The 20,370-nt window shown below is 44.0% G+C and overlaps 1 protein-coding gene across 1 annotated transcript; it reads right to left on the bottom strand.

Moving 5' to 3' along the window:
• Positions 1-5: 5 nt before the first annotated feature.
• Positions 6-20,221, bottom strand: LOC129590217 (dynein beta chain, ciliary-like). The gene is given in 61 exon segments (XM_055485320.1): positions 6-264; positions 427-830; positions 1,108-1,687; positions 1,750-1,945; positions 2,003-2,166; positions 2,231-2,410; positions 2,480-2,756; positions 2,843-3,036; positions 3,143-3,265; positions 3,331-3,531; positions 3,621-3,990; positions 4,078-4,188; positions 4,249-4,371; positions 4,478-4,713; positions 4,783-4,970; positions 5,035-5,276; positions 5,334-5,641; positions 5,699-6,193; positions 6,252-6,413; positions 6,487-6,753; positions 6,819-6,981; positions 7,048-7,112; positions 7,114-7,404; positions 7,487-7,723; positions 8,074-8,241; positions 8,300-8,608; positions 8,676-8,852; positions 8,925-9,204; positions 9,268-9,416; positions 9,481-9,608; positions 9,669-10,074; positions 10,129-10,208; positions 10,266-10,395; positions 10,476-10,528; positions 10,605-10,647; positions 10,712-10,900; positions 10,975-11,187; positions 11,246-11,396; positions 11,523-11,842; positions 11,914-12,282; positions 12,341-12,565; positions 12,876-13,009; positions 13,072-13,214; positions 13,273-13,390; positions 13,462-13,714; positions 13,800-13,886; positions 13,964-14,080; positions 14,152-14,374; positions 14,440-14,609; positions 14,668-15,503; positions 15,885-16,131; positions 16,188-16,317; positions 16,393-16,721; positions 16,787-16,906; positions 17,068-17,235; positions 17,485-17,712; positions 18,006-18,217; positions 18,318-18,417; positions 18,495-18,678; positions 18,748-18,953; positions 19,889-20,221. Coding segments are annotated over 61 exon segments (13,353 nt in total). The 5' UTR covers positions 20,210-20,221; the 3' UTR covers positions 6-204.
• Between the last annotated feature and the right edge of the window lie 149 nt (positions 20,222-20,370).

The raw sequence follows: 20,370 nt of genomic DNA, 5'->3' as shown, positions 1-20,370 counted from the left end.
ATGATTCATTATTTTTCAAACCACACAGTTGTCATTGAAAAATGCTACACTTTGGAACATGTTTGTACACACTTTTGCGTACAGCGTCGAGCAGAACACCGGGTGAAGCTTTATGGGTCAAATAACTTTTTGGTTTCAAATATCTGGACACAGCATAAATATAATTTCTGAAATAAAACTCTAGATTCACAGGTTTAGCCTAGATCACACTTCCAACAGCAACGCCACGCCCGCTAAAATCCACTTCGTTGCGCGATCTTTTGCCTGCAATCAAGTAAATCAAGTCAGCATTAGAACGTTTCCACTACCGTTCCCGTAAGCGTCTGAAATCCTGGTACGGCTCACGTTTGGAGCAAACGTCATATTGCAGTTATACATAACGCAATATTAACAATGTTTGTTAGTAATATTAATAATGTTTGTTACCTTGATTTTGAACGCCACAACGTAGTCTGGTCCACGCGTTTTAATTTTGTACACCGGACAGTCGTACATGGACCGGGAATCTTCTTTGTCAGCCGGGATAGCCTTGACAAAAATCACCGGCATGGGACAAAAGAGTTCCTTCATTTTCGAATCGGTAATCGAACCCATTTGCATATCCCACCGGGCCCCTTCCATGTACAGACCATGAATGTACGAACCATCACGTGTGGAATACTGACACTCGTCCTTCTGCTTTTTGGTGATTTCAATCTGCAGCGTCATCCGATCCAGCGGCCATTCGTTTTTGCGGGCCGTCACCTGCATGATGGCTGTCAGGAAAGACTGCGGATTGAACAGGCCGCCTAGCCACACCGAGCAGGGAACTTTGAAGTCGGTCGTCCATTCTATCGAAGAACAAACATTGTACAGAACTGAGAACTAAAAATTAGGTACCAAGGGCAGACCGACCGAACGATTTCAACTGATGACCAAATAATTGCCTAAATGGTAGCAGATGAAAAATAAAATCAGCAAGCACTGGTACTTCTGTGACTTGCAGTCTTTTGACGAAGATCGAATGCTTCTCATAACAATTCGTTTTAAAATCGGTCTATCGATATTGTTGTTACGGCTAAAAAAAAGAGCCGTGCGCGCAAAGTTCTGTATGCCTTTTAACCTTACGTTCAAGTTCTTTAACGCGGTTCTGCAAATCAACAGACCACGACGACAGCGGTCGCAACGACGGATACGCAAATTTAGCCCACGCTTGTGGTATCTGATCCAGAAACAGCGCTCCTGACAGTTCATCCATCGCGGCCGAAATCGTGAGTTCGCCTTTCAGACCGAGCTTCAGTTCCTTCAGAGAGCGTTTCATTTCTTGTGTCAAGGTGTTCATCCGCTCACACTCCTGCAGAGCGACAACCGTATACGGTGTACGATCCTCCGCTTTCGCGTACAAATCGACAATGCTGAACGGCGGGCTGAGTTTCGACAGTATCGACTCGATGGTGGCGTTCAGTTTCTCATCGCGTGAACCACCCGCGCCACCTCCTTCACTGGTGTCGCGTGGCTGCATTTCCAGGACAGTGCGGAAGAGATTCTCGGATGTCGCTGTTAAGAAGCCGATTTCGGCGTTGGGATGGAGACCATACAGGTACGGAGATTCGTTGGGTAGGGATTCGTCAATATAGGCATGGTAGGCTTTATAATCAGTGGGCGGCGGCAGGCGGAATCCGGGGGCAAGGTAAAAATCACCGTCAATCTAATAGCACGAATCTTATCACCAACTATTGCTATTCAATAGTACGATAATGTTATGAATACCATTTCCGGTTTAAGAAACTCTTCCAAGTACGCCCGACAGAGCCGACGATCCCAGTCATCGGTAATGTGTCCGCCGTACATGATCTCTCCAAACAGGTACCGCAGATCAGTCCATGGTACTTTGGCATTGTTCTCGAGATAGTTGAACAGCACATTAGAACTAATCACTAAGTCACCAGCATTGAACGGATACGACCTGTAATGCGCATAATCTGACACAAATGTGTGACATCGTAGCACCACCAGCGCTTACCGATTCCATCCCTGTGGACCGAATTTCCGTCTCTCTGCCACCACAGCGTGGAAGTAACATAATGCAAAGAGGATACACTTGAATTCTGTTTCGCGGCTGCACATCTCGAGAGTTTCCTGGTTGAAGTAGTCCAGCGCTTTATGCAGATTGGCCAACATACCGGTCTATAAGAAAATAAAATAGCTGGCTGGTAAGAATTATCACAGGAAAACAAAACGGTGGAATTACTGGCGGTTCGTTGGTGATTTTAATGGAATTTTCCAGCAAGCCCTGTGGGAGAATGTGTCCGCTGGGGTGTGCTGCAGGTTCAGCACTCATAAACACCCGAAAATCGTTGTGTGCGCCTTCGTACAATCTGTCTAGATTTTTCTCCAGCTTTGGCAGCCAGTTCTTAACAAGGTGGATGTTCTGCACATGAATTTAGTAGATTTTATTACAATTTACACAACTAAAACTAAAATGTCGATAGGTGTTAACCTGAAGGATAACCCAGTGACCCTTCTCTGCGGCGATCTCCAACGCTCTGTCGGCAACCGGCTCCTGGCCTTGTCCGAGTGACACGTTGTGGAATTTCTGGTTCTCGAAGGTGAATCCCAGCTTTCGTCCTAAGGCTTCCACATCTTTCAGTGGATCCACACCCGGAGACAGAACAAAAAACATCGGGGTACTCGGACCGGACTCCTCAAAAGATCGACCAAACTCAACGGCCCGGTTCTCCACGTAGCGCTCACCCAGTTTTTCTTCCACAAAGACCCTAAGAGTTTTGGCCGTCATGTATTTTGTCTGACAATTTTAACGAATACCTAAATGGCAACGCGAGCTAAAATGAGGTATGATTACCGAACTGCGTAAACCATGCGATCGGGGCGGAGCGCTCGCATAATCATCATGCGTTGCAGAGCCGATTTGCCTTTCCATTCTTGTGGCAATTTTTCGCGTTCTGGATTATCGCTTTCCACGATTTTCTTCCAACGCTTAGCACTGCCTTCTATATCTTTATCCAGATTTTTAAACTCTTCTGTGGCAGCCAAAACCTAACCAGACAGATTTTACAAAGGTCAATCTTTAAACAAGAGAACATGTAAATACCGGTAAATAACAATCGAGCTATTCGAATGTCAGAAATTCTGTATTTCATACTTTAACTGTTCCCCAACATGCATCGCTAAGGAAATCCACTGGCGATGTCACAGAGGGATCACTTGGCAAACGCAGAAAGAAGTCCAGCTCAGTGGCAGTGATCTCTTTGGTTTGTTGAAGGACCTGTCACAAAGGTGCCATAATGTCAATTCGATGCCATAATCTAAAGAAAGCACATGTCTACTCACCTGGAATGCCATCAGTGCGGTGAATATAATCTTATCGCGTTCAAATAAACCTCTCGTTGTGTAGATGAATACACAATACGTAATGGAATCTATTAAGGCTTTAACGCGTTCTTTTGGATCTTCGGACTGCGTCGCTCTAGCGATAGCTGTGCGGAACACTGTATTAAATGCTTCCAGCGAAAACTGGTAAATCGGATTGATCTGCAAAGAATTTCAACGGTACATGTATTCGTTTTCAAACGTCACATAGATAACCAGGCAGAAAATGATGTTATAAATGATTCAATAACCTTGTTCATTTCGTTCAAAATGAAATACAATAACGACGCCCGCGCAGCAGCTGGACGGTAGGTTTCACGCGCCGTATTTATCTGCTGTTCGGTTATTTGCGCTTCGGCAACTTTTCGCTCAACTTCAATGGCAGTCCGCTTGTTCAGCTCCAGGCTCTCCACAAGCTCCACGTTTCCCAAAAAGTTGCCTTCCGCTGCTGACAGCTGTTTCAGCAAGCTGTCTTCCAGTCTCTTCAGCGTTATTTTGAAGTCATTTTGTTGTTTAGTCAAGTCCGATTTGAGCTGCTCGAGATCCGGTCGTTCAGTGCGCACTACGGCGGCGAGCAACTGGTCTTCCAATCCGCTGCGCGTTACCGTAAAGTTAATTATCCTGCAATTGCCATCCAACATGCGCACACGTCCCCAGTCATTTTAGCCCCAAATTTATATCGTTTTCTTCTCATTACTAGGTACGCACGCGCATTGGGCCTGCATCTCTGGTCGGTAGTGCGGATTGGCCAGTTTGGTGTGCAGTATCAACCGAAATTTGGGATTATATTCTACCTCCTTTTCACCCATTTTGATAGCTCTAAAAGTGGACATTCATTGTGCAGATAACGTAAAAGATAATGAACTGTGCACGTCCTACCTGCCCTTTTTAACCGTGTTACGCGAAATCAACGGATCAAGGATGGGGTCAACGGTTTCTCCAATGTTCTCCAGAAAGCAAGGTGATCCAGACGATAAGCTGAACTCCAGCTGGTCAAGGTACCTAAATTTGTTTTCAAACCGTCAGTAATTCTGACCATTTCCTCCTACTCCCTTGCAATGCAAGGACATGGATGCTTGTACAGTAAAATTAACTTTGGTTTGCTTACCCTTTCTGTCCCAGTCGTATGAGTTGCAACTCTTCCGCATACATTCCCTTGATCCATTTCGAACCCTGTAGCTGTGGATCAATAATAAGTGGCCAACGTTCGGAAATCGTCAGGATAACGGCATTCTCGGTTGACATGCGATCCGCCGGTAAACCCTGATTTTGCCAGTTGGCGATTATGGCATCGTCCGTCAAAACCGTGAGGAAATCAATTCCCGATGTTGTTGGAATTTTCGGCTAACGTAAGAAATTAGTCGTTAGAATCAGCTTCAAAACCAAATCTCATAAAATTTCGTTAGTGCGCACCTGAACTGTGTTCATGTACGGCTTCCACTTGTCCTCCATCAAGATCTGCCGGTACTTTCGCGTAAAAGTACCAACGTACGAAACGAACGCCGACACCAGGAGCACGTCTCCCGGTAACGACTCTTCAGATTTCTTAAACTGCTGAACCTGATTAGCCCATCGAACATTCTCGGATGCCAATCCTCCCACTATGAAAAGGATGCTGTCGGTTAGACGGTACTGTATTGGTTTTCGATTATACGGGACACTTACTGAGCCGGTTGGCTAATACAATAATTCTGCTCGTGGCTTCCGTTTCCTTCATGGTCTTATTTCTCTCATCAACAGCCGACTTGAGCTGCGCTAGGAGTTTATCGCGTTCCGACTCCAGTTTCGCAACTTTATGCCGGACTTCCGCCAGCCGGTTCATCTTCTCGGTCAACTCAGCGTTTGCTTGTTGCAGGGTAATACGTTTCGGTTCAACGTCACAGTAGACACGGTAATAATTCACGATACTGAAGAAACACACTTTCATCTATGTTACCAACTTCACGGCGGTTTTTAGCACTTACTTCACTACCCAAGCACATAAACCAGCAGCCGCTCGAGACTTGGATTCGACCGACGCCGGATCCTGAAATTCCGGCTTTTTCAAAAACGGATCCACTGCCTTTAGGCAATTTTCATGAATATGCTCCTTATCGTACGTTTTCAGCTGTTCTAAAAACAAATCCACTTTGGCCATCATAACTTTGGAAGCTTTCCAAGATTTGTCTTTCGGCACGCGTCCGTTCGGTGCTAATAAAATCATAACGGCTGCGGCGATGTCCACGCAAATCGGAGGAGGCGAACCGAATGATTTCAACTCCGTTAGGTTATTCTACAATATAAAATATTGCCAAAACACCTATCACATGACCTTTAGGTTTAGCCAAACCTTGTCAAGAGTATCCAAAGCAGCCAAAGCCTTCCGTAAACTTGGCTCCGCCAACGCCAAATCCTTCTCGCAGTCTTTTTGTTTCTTCTCGACCTCCTTGGCCACCACAGCCACCGCTTTCTCTTCGTTACTAGCGATTTCCTTCTCCTTCGCCACCTTGGCGCTCTCTTTCTCCGCCACTTCGATCAGACGGTTGGTTTCTTCATTTTTGATAGCCAGTTCCTTCTCCTTAGATGCCAGTTTGGCTTTCATGTCATCCACCTGAGTAGCCGTACTGCGGATCTTTTGCAGACCGTTTTCCAAGCGGTTCATACTGCTTTGGAGTTCCTGCACTTTCCTGGTTAGAAGAGTACTGTACAATCGAATGTGTTCCAGGAAACTCTTCGGAGTGGTGTAGTTATGTCGACGTTCGTTCTGCAGGTATGTGACGCTGATATCGTTGACAGTGGAATGAACGAAGGCCATAAACTGAGCAATCGATTCACGAAGATGTGCCTGAAAATCAACAGTACTGTAATAGGTATTTCGGAGCTCGGCAAATGCAACCACTAACCGGTAAAACTTCAACCGTCTGTAAAAACGTCTTGCTGACGGATATCAAAGCTTCTTGTGGCCAATCATGGAACCAATCGATAGATGTGCAGTTAGTCACTGCGGGAAATTTCCGGCTGCGCATACGCAAAGTCGGTCCGACTGGCGAAAAACAAAGGATGACCTAAGCGAAGGAACGTATTCAGTTTACAAACCGAATTGCAAAGAGTGTAGTTCTAATAAAATACGCAACTTACTTTGAGGTTACGCCTGACGCGATCCAAGAAATATCGCCACACTCCCGAATTGTCATCGTTCAAACCATTTGCTTTGACTTCGTTTCGTAAAGCCCCAATAATGTCCTCAATGGCATCGGCCGGAAACAAGTCCGGTATTTCTCCCGATGCCAACAGATCGTTGATCAGCACCAGGAAGTTTTCTTCCGGAACTTGGCTATCGGTCATCAGAAAGACGATATTCTCATTTTTGACGCCACACCGACGGAAGACATCAGCAAAATCAGCCTAAAACAGTCCCTTTACAGCTAATGAGCTTGTCAGAATGAAACCAGGATCACCGTAATAGTTACCTTAAGGTCATTGATCGCATAACCTTTTCGCAAAGTAATCTGCACTACTTGCATGCCACTGATGTAGGCAGCCAGCCGAGCGAGGCTTTGCTTTCCGCTACCACCGACGCCCACAAGTAACGCATTGGCGCGCGGAAGTTCCAATATGCGATTGATACGGCAGCTGTAAATCAGTTAGTTAAAACCGCAAGCTTTGTTCCACGTGAAATATTGGTGAGACTGTTCATACATGTGTTCGATAGCATCTTGAAACAGCACCAAATTCATTGCCGGAAGTTCCTCGTTATAATGCGGCCAAAGCGTCGGTCAGCACTTTCTGCACGGCCGGATAACTCTTCACGGCAGCGTATTTCGGATCTCCCAGGCCGTTAGCAAAATGGCAGTGCGGAAGGAATTTAATCTGACCGAACTCCGCCTCGGTCAGCAGCTTGTACTTCATCCCGATGTCGCCAAGGATTTTTGTGAACAAGTCGCTGTCTTTTTTTGCTATCAGTTTGTCTTGATAGACACGCAGGCTTTCATGCATCCAAACTTTGACCATGTCGTCCTTAGTGCGCATAATATCGGGTCGACTGAAGAGCAATCCCTGTAAAACCAAGTAATACAATATACTGTATATATTCATTGTCACTGTGTCAGCGCAGTAAGATCAAATCAACATATCCTACCTGGAATACTGTAGACAGATCTCTCAAGTTGAAGAGATAATGAAATTTCACAGCCGTCGGGAGGAAGCTGCTGGCAACTTTATTATGCAGCGCCATAGCGGCTTGGACGATAGTGGGCAGCACATTTTTAACCGGATCAGTAAAGCCTCTTTCAAAATGCTGCATGGCAAATGAGCCGTAAATTTTCTGCACACTGTCAGCCGAGGGAAATCCAATTGTGAACACGGAGAAGTGTCTCTAAAAGGATACAAAAGCTTAATTAGGAACGCTAAACGCATTTTAATAAATCAGGTGAATACCATGTCACTCATTTTTATAAGCAAATGACTACCATAGTGGAGTAACAAATTTCATGAGAAATAAAATTTTAGTAACTTATTAGAATTATTTTAACAATTTACTGAAATTAATACGCCACATTATTTTAATAACTTAAAACCATAAAAAGCCAAATATAACGAGTTGCTTATTGTGCCGAAGAGAGTTAGGTTGTACAGCATTTTAACTAGCCTGATTGTTTTGTGTATATGTCGGATTTGGTCTAGATCTAGACCAACTTTTTTGCATTTGTATATCCATTGACTAACTTGTAAGCGAGGCGTGATCGTAAAACTTCCGGCTGCCGGATTCATGCAGGATAGATATTGGCAGTTAATGATGTCTTTTGCAAACAATTTCTGTCGGTCGTACCAATGTCCGTAATCGATATGCTGCTTGATTATGGTATGCGGCTGAACAGTGAAATATTTGTCGACCTGAAACATACTAATCGTTAAACACGGGATTCCTCACAATCACAAGAAAATCATTCACTTCTGGCATGTTCATATCGTCGATGAAGTATATCATTCGCTTGTTTCCGACCGGACCATAACTGCGCCCCGACTTTTTTTCCAGTGGCTTCTCCATCATGTTCTGCAGCATCAGGGAGGTTGTGTAAAAGTTGAAGGCAATCTGGGTTATGGCGTAATCATCGGCTGGCAGTCGGCGCAGGACATCGGCCATGATGACAGACTTGCCGGATCCAGCTGGCCCGACCAACATCGCCGGCTTCCGTACCGAGATCAGAAGGTTCAGTAAATACCGGATACGCACTGTATCGGCCGTTTGTACCAATTGTGCCTACGAATATCAATGAGATCGCAATGTTTCTTACAATTAGCAAGGCGGTAGTAAACGCGGCTGTTACCTGAACGGGCAACGAACCATCCAGAACGAACGGAGAAACAATGTTGGTCCATGGAAATATCTGTTTCTCCTTGGAATCGTAGTAAAAATCAAAAACCGACGCATCCGGACTGGAAAATCGGGAGTTTTTGAATTCCTGGTTCCAAATGGAATTAAACTCGACTTTCATATCCGATGTCTACATAACAACACGGACATGAATCATTTATATCCATCCAAAAATTTAACCAGCTAAGTCATATCGTGATACCTGATCCTGTAATAATGGCCCACCGAAGGCCCATATGCAAGCGAAATGGAACATCGTTTCATATGCGTCCTTATTCAGTTCACCCTGCGGATCCTGTGGTAAAGTAGCATCCAACAGAGCACATAGCGTCTGAATCAGGCTGATGTCGGGAAGAGGAGTGATTGTCTTCAGTTTGGTCTTATATGCATCCAGGAGTAGTGGTAGGTGCCGGTCAAACAATTGCCCTAAAAGTTGTTTCTCCGATGGGTTTTCCTTGGCGTTCATCCACGAGGAGACAAATCTGTAGAAAGCATTCAGTCAACTTATAATATTTACTCTGTACTTTGCTTAACGGTTGACTTACGGCATCCAGCCTATGTCCGTCACGTTGAGAAACAGAATACCGGCTCGAGACACTGTTGCCGGTGTGGCTGTCTTCAGATGGCTGATTTCGAAGACCAGTCTCATGTTGGGTGACAATGCTATCCGTTCATTACTGGCTAACGTGAGCACCTACAAAACAACAGCTACCATTCCCCGAAATCATAAATGCTTTTTATTTGAGCGTTTTCTATACCTTGTTATCGTCCATGACCGTGTTCAAGCTTTCGATCCACATCGGATCAATATCTCCATCCAGAACGATCCATTTCGGACCTTCGCCGGTAGCATTGGCCAGGTCACGCATGATGACCGCAAATAACCCTGGAAAGATGAATAATAGTGCAAGAAATGTTATAACAGTAAGTACAATAGATGAGTTACCGTCTTTCCATTCTCGAGTGGATGGATTAATAATGCCAAATAACTCATCATTGGTGACCGCCTTCGGATTCAGATCGGAGTACATCGGTTTTCGGCGCGCGTTCTGGTAAGTCTTGTATAACGTTTTCCAAACTTGCGTCTTACCGGTTCCGGCATTTCCCAATATAAACACACTGTGCCTGACATCCAAAAGCTCTTGAAACTGCACAACTTTCAAGACAAACATGTCTTCCGGCTGTAGTTTCAAATCGAGAGTAGCTTTGCGGATGTTACTCTCGAATTCTCGGTCACGCTTACGCGGGACATTAATCGATGGAAACAAATCACTGATCAATCCCATGAAGACCGGTATGTCATCGGTAACAATTTTGGGAATGTTGAAGTCTCGCAGTGCTCGCATAAGAACCTATAAATACTGCGTTACCAGGTGGGCAGCATTTTATTGCAACAAATTACGAACTTGATCTTCCGAACGATCCTTGTCTGCTCGTTTCAACACGCCGGCCACCACGAGGACAGATTTGATCGCACGCAAGCCCCCTGCAAAAAAAGCGGTTGTTAACAATGTCAGAAATCCCTATTTCTCAGAGCATTTACAATCATAATGAGCCTGTTTGGAGAGCAATTCCTTGCACAGTCCGTAAAGTGTGACGAACTTCCGTGCTAGTAATTTTGCGTTTATAAATCCTTTGGATACCAAGTTGATCTCCGCGATAAGTTCGAAGTCCTGTCAAACCAAACAACGCTTATTAAAAGGTAAAAGAACATTTTCGGTTTTTAAGCCCTACAAAAAAGTGTGTTACATACCGGTACGACCATAGCACACGGTCGAAACAATGCTTTCAAATTTTCCGGTAGCTCTGAAAGAATAAGGAAAGTAAGAACAAATGTCGCATAACGGCTTCCCGGTTTTTACAGTAGAACTGTCTGTATTACCGGCACGGCCGGCATATCCGGGATTCATAGTGATGAAAAATCCCTGAAAAATAAAGTCTTTAGGGCGAAGTTTATTTAGGATAAGCATTGATAAGGGTCACACTGACCACACTCGGTCTAAGAACGATATCTTCGCCCAGGAAGTTGAATTTCTTCTTCCGGGCCCGGATGGCATCGAGGACGCACTTGACTTGCACGGCCACTACGGATAACACCTCCACCGAAATGCGATTGAATTCATCAAAACATCCCCAGGCTCCGGTTTGTGAAAGGCCCTTGTAGATATTGCCAACTGACTAACAAAAACCAACACAGTTAAACGCTACAATTAGCAAATCAACTAGAGTTGTCAATATTACGGTTACTGCACCTTATAGTCCATCTGTTCAGAGCAGTTGAACACGTACACCATTATTCCTAGTGCTTTCCCTAAATCTTTGGTGGTCTCGGTTTTACCGGTCCCTGCTGGGCCGGCCGGTGCTCCTCCCAAGATTAAATGAAGGGATTGTGTTAGAGTGATGTAGCAGCGATCGGTTAGGGGAGTAACCACCAAACGGGGACCATTTCCAAGATATTCGTAGTCCTGAAACTCAGACATCTGCATTTGCCGGTATTATTTGGAACGAATTAATTTTACATACGTATTGGAACTGCGCATCACAGATGTTCGCGTAACAATGGCCGTTCTTGAAGTCCCAGCGATGGCGCAGCTGTGACTGCCACGCAAAAGCATTTCCGTGATCAACTTTTCCGGTGACGAGCTTGCCCACGGTGTCGCGATTGTGCACATCACTAAAATAAACAGTTAACAGCATAAACGAGTTGTAGTAAACATAGAATAAACAGCATTAACACAGAAAGATCTGGCGTGGACATAAAGGAAAAGTCTCAAACATTCGACTGCTCATTATAACTTACAGCGTGGCAATCGTCTCAATACACTGCCGCTGCTGAAACGTTAGATCATTCAGCAATAGACTGACAAGCGTGTTCAGTTGTTGAACCAGTTTCTTGAGAAAGTCTTTCATTGCTGTGTCCATGCCTTCTTCCAAACGGCTGAACGCCAGATTGACGTCACTGGTCCACCAAATCTGTGATCCCGCTAAAGCCACCTGGGCTGGGTAATCGAAGATCCATTGTTCTCGGGGTTTGTCCTCATAAGCGGTCACCGCTTCTTTCAAGTATCCCTGGATAGTTTTCCGGTGAATATCCAAGACATTATTCAGCCAGCTTTCTACCTGAAAATTTTGAAGCTTTGCACATGTACCTCGTGAGTAAGATGCACTAACTGATGCAGTTAATTAAGTACCTGTCCGTCACAATTGCAAACTCCTTTGAGTTTAACGACTTCCCCGTCTTTCGCTTTCATTTCCGTTGCAATTAGGAAATCTCCTTTCTCCGATGGTTTAAAGGTTAGAGCGGCCAAAGAGTCGAACAACTTGATGAAATGTTTAGCGACTTTATCGGGACTGTTGCCGTTGGACAGAATGTCCAAAAGGTCAGTGTTCGAAACAAAGTAAAATCTTGGGAACGCGAGGCGTTTCTTCTCCAGGTACTCAGATAGAGCTTGCTCGCACCGCCCTAAACCAGTCTGCAGATGCTCCAGGCGTTCGTACAGTTTTGAAATGGCAGTGGCAATGAGCACATTCCTGTTCTCTGCTAACTGAGCTGCTATAACCTGTAAAATTTAGCGCTTCAGAATTGCAACTGCGGACCCAGCGCAGGCTGTGCCTTACCTTAAATTCCTTATCGATGCTGTCAAACAGTGCTGCATCATCGGGAAGTTGTCGTCTGATATCTTCTGATCCAATGAAGATTGTTTCCAAATACGTCCACGTTTTCTGAACCTCCTGGAATATACTGGAAACCTGATCGGCTTGGGCCAGCTTCTTTTGCCATTCGGTGACTTGGACGCGGAAGAAATCCACATATTTGGACGCTAACAGCGCTTGAAGTTGCATCTAACCAGTAAGAACATTTGTGAAAATTAAAGATGCACAGATACTTAATCTTTGGCAATCGCCATCATACTGCTGCTCCGCATTACACCAGATCAATACGACCCAGCAGCAGAATCTAAAACGTTATCTAAATAGCATCCCAAGTAAGTGACAAATATGATCATAGTAGCAACAAGTCAATCATTCTATTTACTGTACACTGAATCATTCTTTCAATACTATATATGTCCATATTAAAATTATTTCAAAGCGGTACACGTACGAGAACTGTAAAACTGCAATAGCATATCATAGCAATGAATTTTCCCACCTGGTTTTCTTCCAATGTTTCCACTAATTCATCGCTCATTTTCACTAACTGCGTTCCCGTGCGATGATGCACCTCTATTTCAAACTGCAAATCGGTCCATGTCGTGTTGAGGTCTCGCAGTGTTTTTTCCATGCCTGTGCACAGAATTCTGATACATGGTTCCGTCAATTAATGCAGGCACCATAATAACAGTTACCAGTTTCTTTTCCAGCGCGGTCGACTATACTTTTAACTTCGTCTTCAAACTTATGCAGTTGAAGATTAAGCAGATCACCAAGTTTCGTATTGGGACTCATCTCGAATGTTGCACCGCAAGTCTGCATGAGCTGTTCCCAATGCCTGCCCAAATTATTTTTGTATTATCTGCAGTTAAGTACCCCTCGTCGGTAGGGCTTACCGAGGTCGTACAGCCGGACTCTGTAATTCAGATACAGCCCGTAAAGATGTAATCATATTCTTGACGTCGTTTTCCGTATTGACGAACACATCATACTGACGGCTTTCCTTATCCAGACCTAAACCGCACAATTCCACGTGTTGTCAAAAAAAGCCCAAAAATAAAAATATTTAACCAGTATCATTTTACCTCGAAGCTCTTTCAGAAAGAATTTGCAGTCACCGTCCATGCTTTCGATATTAGCACCGGCCCATGGCGTTTTTCGCCATTCCTGTATCTGGCTGGCAACGACGGATGCATAATCCCACAGTTGTTTGATTAACTTAACCTCGCGGCGGCAAGTGCGTAGTTGCTTGAAATCGGGCGCGGGGACGTCGAACAGCTGGCAGTCTTTTATCAGCACATCCATTTCCGCTTCTAGCGCTGTTATTTCCGCTTGAGACTACAATTATATAAAGAGAACACTTCACAATTCATTCGCAGCTATCACCGATTAGTAAATTAGGCTCTGTGACAATGAGACGCACCTTGTCTAGTTCAACATAACCGATCTTCGAAGGAAATCCTGAAAACTTTTTGCTTCGAAACTGCTCGCGGAATTCATGCTGTTTCATCTGGCAGTAAATAACAATTATGGCATGATTGTCTGCGTACTGTCATAATACGAGTATGAAGTATAAAACTGACATACTTCGAAGCGGACTACGGCTTTCCTCAGATTATCAACTTCCTGTGCCAAGATTGTAGCAATATCTTGCTTCGTTCTCACTGCCGAATTCTTGGTATCTATCCATTGCTGTTGTAATCCCTAATCCATCAAACATAAAATAGCTGTTACTAATGGATTCTCCTGAAAGCAGAACTTACGATGACGATTACCTGCAGCTTCTTTTGCATATCCTCTGGTATTTCCACACCGTGCTGTTTCAGAAGTTTCCGGCTCTGGTTTAGCGGCTCGAACAGTTCATCGCTGTACGACTGACGTTCCCGCAGTTGTGCCAGTTGTTTCAAGATGACCACTAGTGTTTTTCGATCAACCCCGCTTCTCGAACGAGCAAATACATCCAGACAGGCTTTCGTAAACTTTTCGAACTCAACAGCACTGCATAAAAGAAATTTTATGCGAATGCATGTCAGGTGAACTGGGTCAAAGCACTGTCCAAGTACCTCGTTGTGACGAAAGTGAAAACAAAGTCTTTGAGCATTTCCGTATATTCGTGCAAATGCTGAACGACTTTCTGCTTCAGTGTGGAGAAATCTACCCGCAACCACGTATCCAGTGTTTCGTAATCCGCCGACTTCTCAATCTCCTCAATAGTCGTTGTGTTGTTTTCTATCTAAGTAAACTGTCTTAGTGAACAGACCACATACATTGTGCAGAGGTCACGTGCATACCTCTTCCTCAATTTTTCCCACGTCAATCAGGGGCGGAATACTGCTCACACCTTCAGCGTTCTCGGTATCTTGTGGCGCGGCATTCGCATTCTTGATTTGGAACGTCGTCAGCTGGACCTGTTTGTCCATCTCCCAGATCCTGCTGTATTTCTGGTAGGCCTCTTTAAAACCCAGCAATCTCGGCATCATTTCCGTGATCCTCCGCAGGATTTCCGCTTTCATCGCCTGTAATTCTTTGATCTGGGAAAGGGGACCCAGAAAAGTATCGCTGCTCTTTTCCACGGACAAACGCTGCACATACGTGCCGATATTGAACACATCGCTGATGACACTGTTGATCTCGCTGTAGAGAGAATCGGGTGCCGCATCATTGCCAATTCCGGGGATGTACGCCAGCCCCGGATTATCTTTGAGCGTCAGGATGACCTTGATAAACGGCGGTGATTCATGATCGTAGGACATGTGATCCAAGATGTATTCCAGATTATTGGCCGCCGCGGCGATGAGGCCATCCAACACCAAACCGTCCACATAGTCGGCGTACTTCATCCATTCTTTATCAGTGCGGTTAGCATGGAACAGATAGGCCACCGTCTGGAAGAGAAACTGGATGGCTTCGCCGGCGGTTTTCATGAATGCTGTTCGTTCTTTGCGCGTGGCGTCCGGAATAGCGAAGCGGAGATAATTGGGCTGCTGCGGATCCACACTGAAGGTGGCCATTCGTTGCCACTGCTGCAGATTCTTCGAAATGAGAAACAGATTGCGCTGCGCCTTCTTCAGTCGGTTGGACAGATCGAACACAGCAGTGAAGAGTTTCTCCACGGTCTCTGGAGCATCTACAACCGAACAAAATGCATAATTACCGCTCACTGTGGATCGGAGCTGGTTAAAATTAACTCAATTAAAAATTTATACTGTATTAAAAATGCATGTATGGAATATGGATCAAGTACCGGTTTTAACGAATACAGAATCGAATGCTTTAAGAAAACATAGCGTTCAGCAATCAATATCTAGCTTACTAAACAATACTAGACTTGTTATTTGCTAAACGACAGTATTAACAACAACGATATGCGTAAGTATCCAAAATATTTTAAAATATTACAATGAAAAGACATTTTCCGCCGGCTTCCAAAAACTGATGCAAAAGTATAGCTCGCAGCGTGACAGTTATACAGAACTATGAAGATGATACATCGCTAACAGTCGTTTACCTGCGCTGCCCCACGTTATCTTATTCTCCGCGCGTGCTAGAATGGCCTGCGTAGCCTCAAACTCGGCGCCGAGCAGCTCCTTCTCCGGTCCAACGGAGCTTTGCTTTATTTTATTGAACAATCGCACGGCGCTTTGGAGTTTATAGATGAGATCGCGAAATTTGTCAGTAACGGCTGCAATTTCAGGCGGCAATTTTTCCGCCGGCGTACCCTGGTTTTCTCCAGTTAATTCCAAATACTCTTCCAACTGCACAGAAAGAATATTCGCAATGTTCTGCGCGCACTAGATCCACTGGCACCCACCTGGTTAGTCAGGTTGCATGTTAGCTGCTCGCGTTCAGAGGCATTCCGCGTAACCAGCGAGTAATGCTGCAGATTCTGGTCTGTCTGCGCATTCAGACGCTCAACCACAGCGCGCGCGTCGCTCTGCAACCTGCAAGCAACCTGTTTATGTTTACCGTCTCCATTTCCAGAATTCACACTGTATTTGTTCTATTGGATAACTAACCGAGCAATTTTGCCAGCGATTCGAATATAGCCATCCAGCAAATTCTCGTACGTCTTGGCGGAAGAATGTGGAACGATGAGTTTAGCGAAGCGTGCGTAAGTCTCCATTAGGAATTTCTCCACACCATACGACCATTTCAGAACCGAGTACAGACGCGGATATGTGAAGATTTCGGCACATTTATGATCGTCCTGCATGCTGGCTTCGGCGATGATCGCTTCGAAATGGACCAGATAGCTATTCAGCGATTCCAAAATGTTGAACATGGACAGCTCGTTGCTCGCTTTGGTGGCTTTATCGTAGATGACGCTGTTCAGCATATCCATGTGCTGCAACGCGAGCAATCACATTCTAGCCATTTCAGTGTGCTATCTACCACATTTTGCGGTCCTACTTTAACGGTAGTCGGAGTGTTACCGAGGCAGGCTTCCAGATCGGTCCACACCACATTCAGCAAGTGATCATCCATTTGCTGGATAACTGCAAGGAAGGCTTCAGCAGCTTGTTCGAATTCCTGCGCATCGTGCACAACAGTCAACAGATAACAGATTACGGTATGCTCCCAGCTCTAGCGCATAATTAATAAACTAACATGAACTTTCAACTAACGCACATGCTGACATGCACGTACAGTATGCTATTGGTGAATAGCCCAATAAAACATCAAATTAGTACCTGTGTCGAAAGATCAAGTGGATCAAATGACTTTCCCGAAAACAACGATGATTCATCGGTAAATTTAGTGTGCAGCTGCACTACATCGGTTGATAAGGTTTTCCCACACCTTCCACCAATTTCGACTTTTTCCAACCTTTGAAATTCCAGCTGACGTTGCAGTATGTGCTAAAAATGCAAGTAATCGATGATACTCCTTGATCAACATTAATTGTAAGAGCAACATTTACTAGGTAGCCTCAAGAAATAAAAAGGCAAATTACAGCATAATAGTTTGCGGGTAATATTGTTACTACAGCATAACACATTTACCTACACAATGATATATTAAATTGTGGTATGCTGCACCTTATCGCGAGTGACCGGATGCGGATGACCAATACATTTTACTGTCAAGTGTCAATACTGCAGACACACCTTTATTTTAGCTAATCGTCCTGAAAATTCGCTGATATCGTTGTGACGTTTGGAATCCTTCTCGCCTTCCGAGGGCGTTAGTTTCATGTCGATGGCCTCGTTGGCTTGGCAAATCGCTACCAGGCTGCGTACTTGCTCATCCCAGATAGCCAGCCACTCGTTTGTCCGCTGGAGATTCTCGGCCGTATCTGCTTTGAACACATCGGCTGCTTCGAATTTATTTTTGATCTGAAATTAACTACGTTGTAGAAGTACTGATACGAGTGGCACTGTGGCACTACAAAGCTTTCGTAAAGAAACGAAGTGTGTTATGTAAATCACACAACAATAATTTAAGCGGGGACAGCCATAACGAAATACTTATTATGGTACAGATGTAGTTAAAATAAGTAGGGGCTCGGTGTCTTAGGATGATAATTTCGCTAATTTGTTTATATGTTCACGTAGTTCTTCCGTTTTTTTTTGTCTCATCAGGAACAATCATATTTTTATGACCGTTGGCTATATGGTAACCGACATACCACTTCGATGAGGTATTTCCCAACATCTTCCAGCACTTTGGCCGCTTTTTGACCTTTGAAGTATTCCTTGTATTCTTGCAGTAATTTAGCCACGACATCAAACAGCGGCTGAATGTAAGGCTTTGTGTGGTTCATATCTTGATCAGCGACGAACTTCGCAAAACGAGCTACAGGTCGAAAGTCCTTAAGAATAGTTCGGGTTTCGTCATAACCTGTCAGACACAGTAACAGAAATGTGTTACCGGCATCGGTCAGGCAAAACATGACATTGAGAAAGTGTTTGCATAGACAGCGTTTGTGTTTGTGTTTTACCGTATGACAATAAATCTATCAAATCCACGTAGATATCAGAAACGCTGAAGTATTCTTCGTCCATATCTTCTAGTAAAATTCGGATCAAAGGTACTGTTATCTACAAACAAAGTACTGTGCGATTTTCGGCATCGGAAACATTTGGGCTTTTACTTAAATGCCGATTTGTCGGTATACCTGCACTAATGCAGATTCGAAGTTTTCCACCCTTCGATGGAGAGACCGAATTTCCGCTCCTGCACCGGTTTCCTCGTCCGTATCAGCAAATTCTTTCTGATCGTACAGTTCTTGTATTATGGTGCACCATTTCAAAATACACTGTTTTAATTCTGTCATAGTGTTTCTGTCCACCGTGGCTAAACTAAACGAAGAAATGCAAAATTAAACCATTCACAACCACATTCAAAAAACGCTTAAGTGTGCTGCTTACCCCATTTGCAATATATTGCGATTCTTTTGATGTCGAGGAAAAGGCGATTTGACAAGGGTAGGCATCGGCATCGCCACCATTGAATCAAACTGGGATGCCAGTTGAACTGTGTCAAATTTGCAACGACTGAGACGATTTTCTGTTTCTTTCACAACATTAAATGGAAGTGTGTCTTCTTGACTTTGCCTTCTCGCCATTTCATCGATCTGTTGCAAAGAAAATATCGTAGCATCCCTAATTTTCTCCAAACATTCCAACCAGTTAGCGAAAATTAGTTAAAAGGTGGCTCCAAAAAACCAGACATTAAAAATATTTAATTCTTAAATTGATTATTTTATCAGGAGCTAAATTAACTAAAAAATTTATAGAAATGGGATTCGGGTAATGTTTAATCTTAATTCACAGCTTCAGATAAGCTGTATTAATACAGCTCGCTTCGTGCTGAAGCACATTTTGTGAAACAATATTGTTTCATAAAATGTGCTTCAGCACGAAGCGATTAGGTTGAAATGTCATTAATTGTCAAACACAAAAATAAAAACACAAAAGATTATGGGCAATACAAAATGAGGTAAAGATACAGGTTTAAGGTCGAAGTAAACAATTTAAGCTAGAAAAAACGTGCATTTGTTTTAGTTAGCTGCGGCAGAAGGTTCAAGGTATCACTGAAAGCAGCAATAGCGTCCCATAGAGTGTTGTGTATAATCAATGAATGTGGCAGAAAATACTTACCATTGCTATTCTTATTATAGCATTTATGTTTTTAATATTTATGATTTATTCACGTTACCGATGGCGCTTGCGCAAGAAAGTCAAAACGAGCTTTTAATATACCGTTTGTACAATAATTCCCCCTTGTGAACTACTGCATCGTTAGGAGATGCAGTAATTTTGGTGAAGTTATTCCCTTTGCTCGCTACCGACTACTGGAACGAATTTCTGCAAGACTGTCGATAGTGCAGTGCCAACCAAATTAGTATTTTAAGAAAAAGTAAGACTGGAGGAAAAAAATTCACAGTTAGATCGGAAGCAAAACAGCGATCAATTAAAGCTTTAATTTTTCAGGGAAATGGAATACGTCGGCGTACGACGTCGAATTCAACATGTCGTTTAACATGCACTGTGCAGTTCACTTGCTTACCAGGTCATAATAAAACAGCAGATTAGTGCAGGGGTTAGCCTCAAGCACCATCGTCTGAATATTAGCAATCTCGTTGGAAGAATTTCCTTTCAAATACATAATGAGTTGTCGGCCTTTAGTCTTCCCGGGAAAGGAGTTTTCCACGTTTATGATGCCCTGTAATCCAGGAGAAACAACCAGGAATGGTTGCTCTTTCGATAAGAACGCTTTAACTGAGGCAGCAGCGGCATCTGAAGCGAAGGCCTTGGCAGTTTTATCTGGCTTAAGTTTCAGCAGTTCACTGGAAATGTTGACCAGCTGCTCATTTTGTTCTTTGCTCATTATGACTTCGGAATGTAGAGCTTAACAAAAACCAAAGGTGGCACTAGCCAAACACAGCAGCCCACAACAAAACTGGTGCAGCGCCATTACCAGTCAGCAGAACAGAGTTCTATGTCGAGTAAAACTGGGAATTAAATAAAGGCCATCACTATTCCCTATGC

This window comes from Paramacrobiotus metropolitanus, unplaced genomic scaffold (genome assembly GCF_019649055.1).
Source record: "Paramacrobiotus metropolitanus isolate TYO unplaced genomic scaffold, Prichtersi_v1.0 Parri_scaffold0000039, whole genome shotgun sequence".
Classification (NCBI taxonomy): Eukaryota; Metazoa; Tardigrada; class Eutardigrada; order Parachela; family Macrobiotidae; genus Paramacrobiotus; species Paramacrobiotus metropolitanus.
The sequence above is the reverse complement of the archived record's forward strand: the minus strand, read 5'-3'. Positions and strand labels throughout refer to the sequence as shown.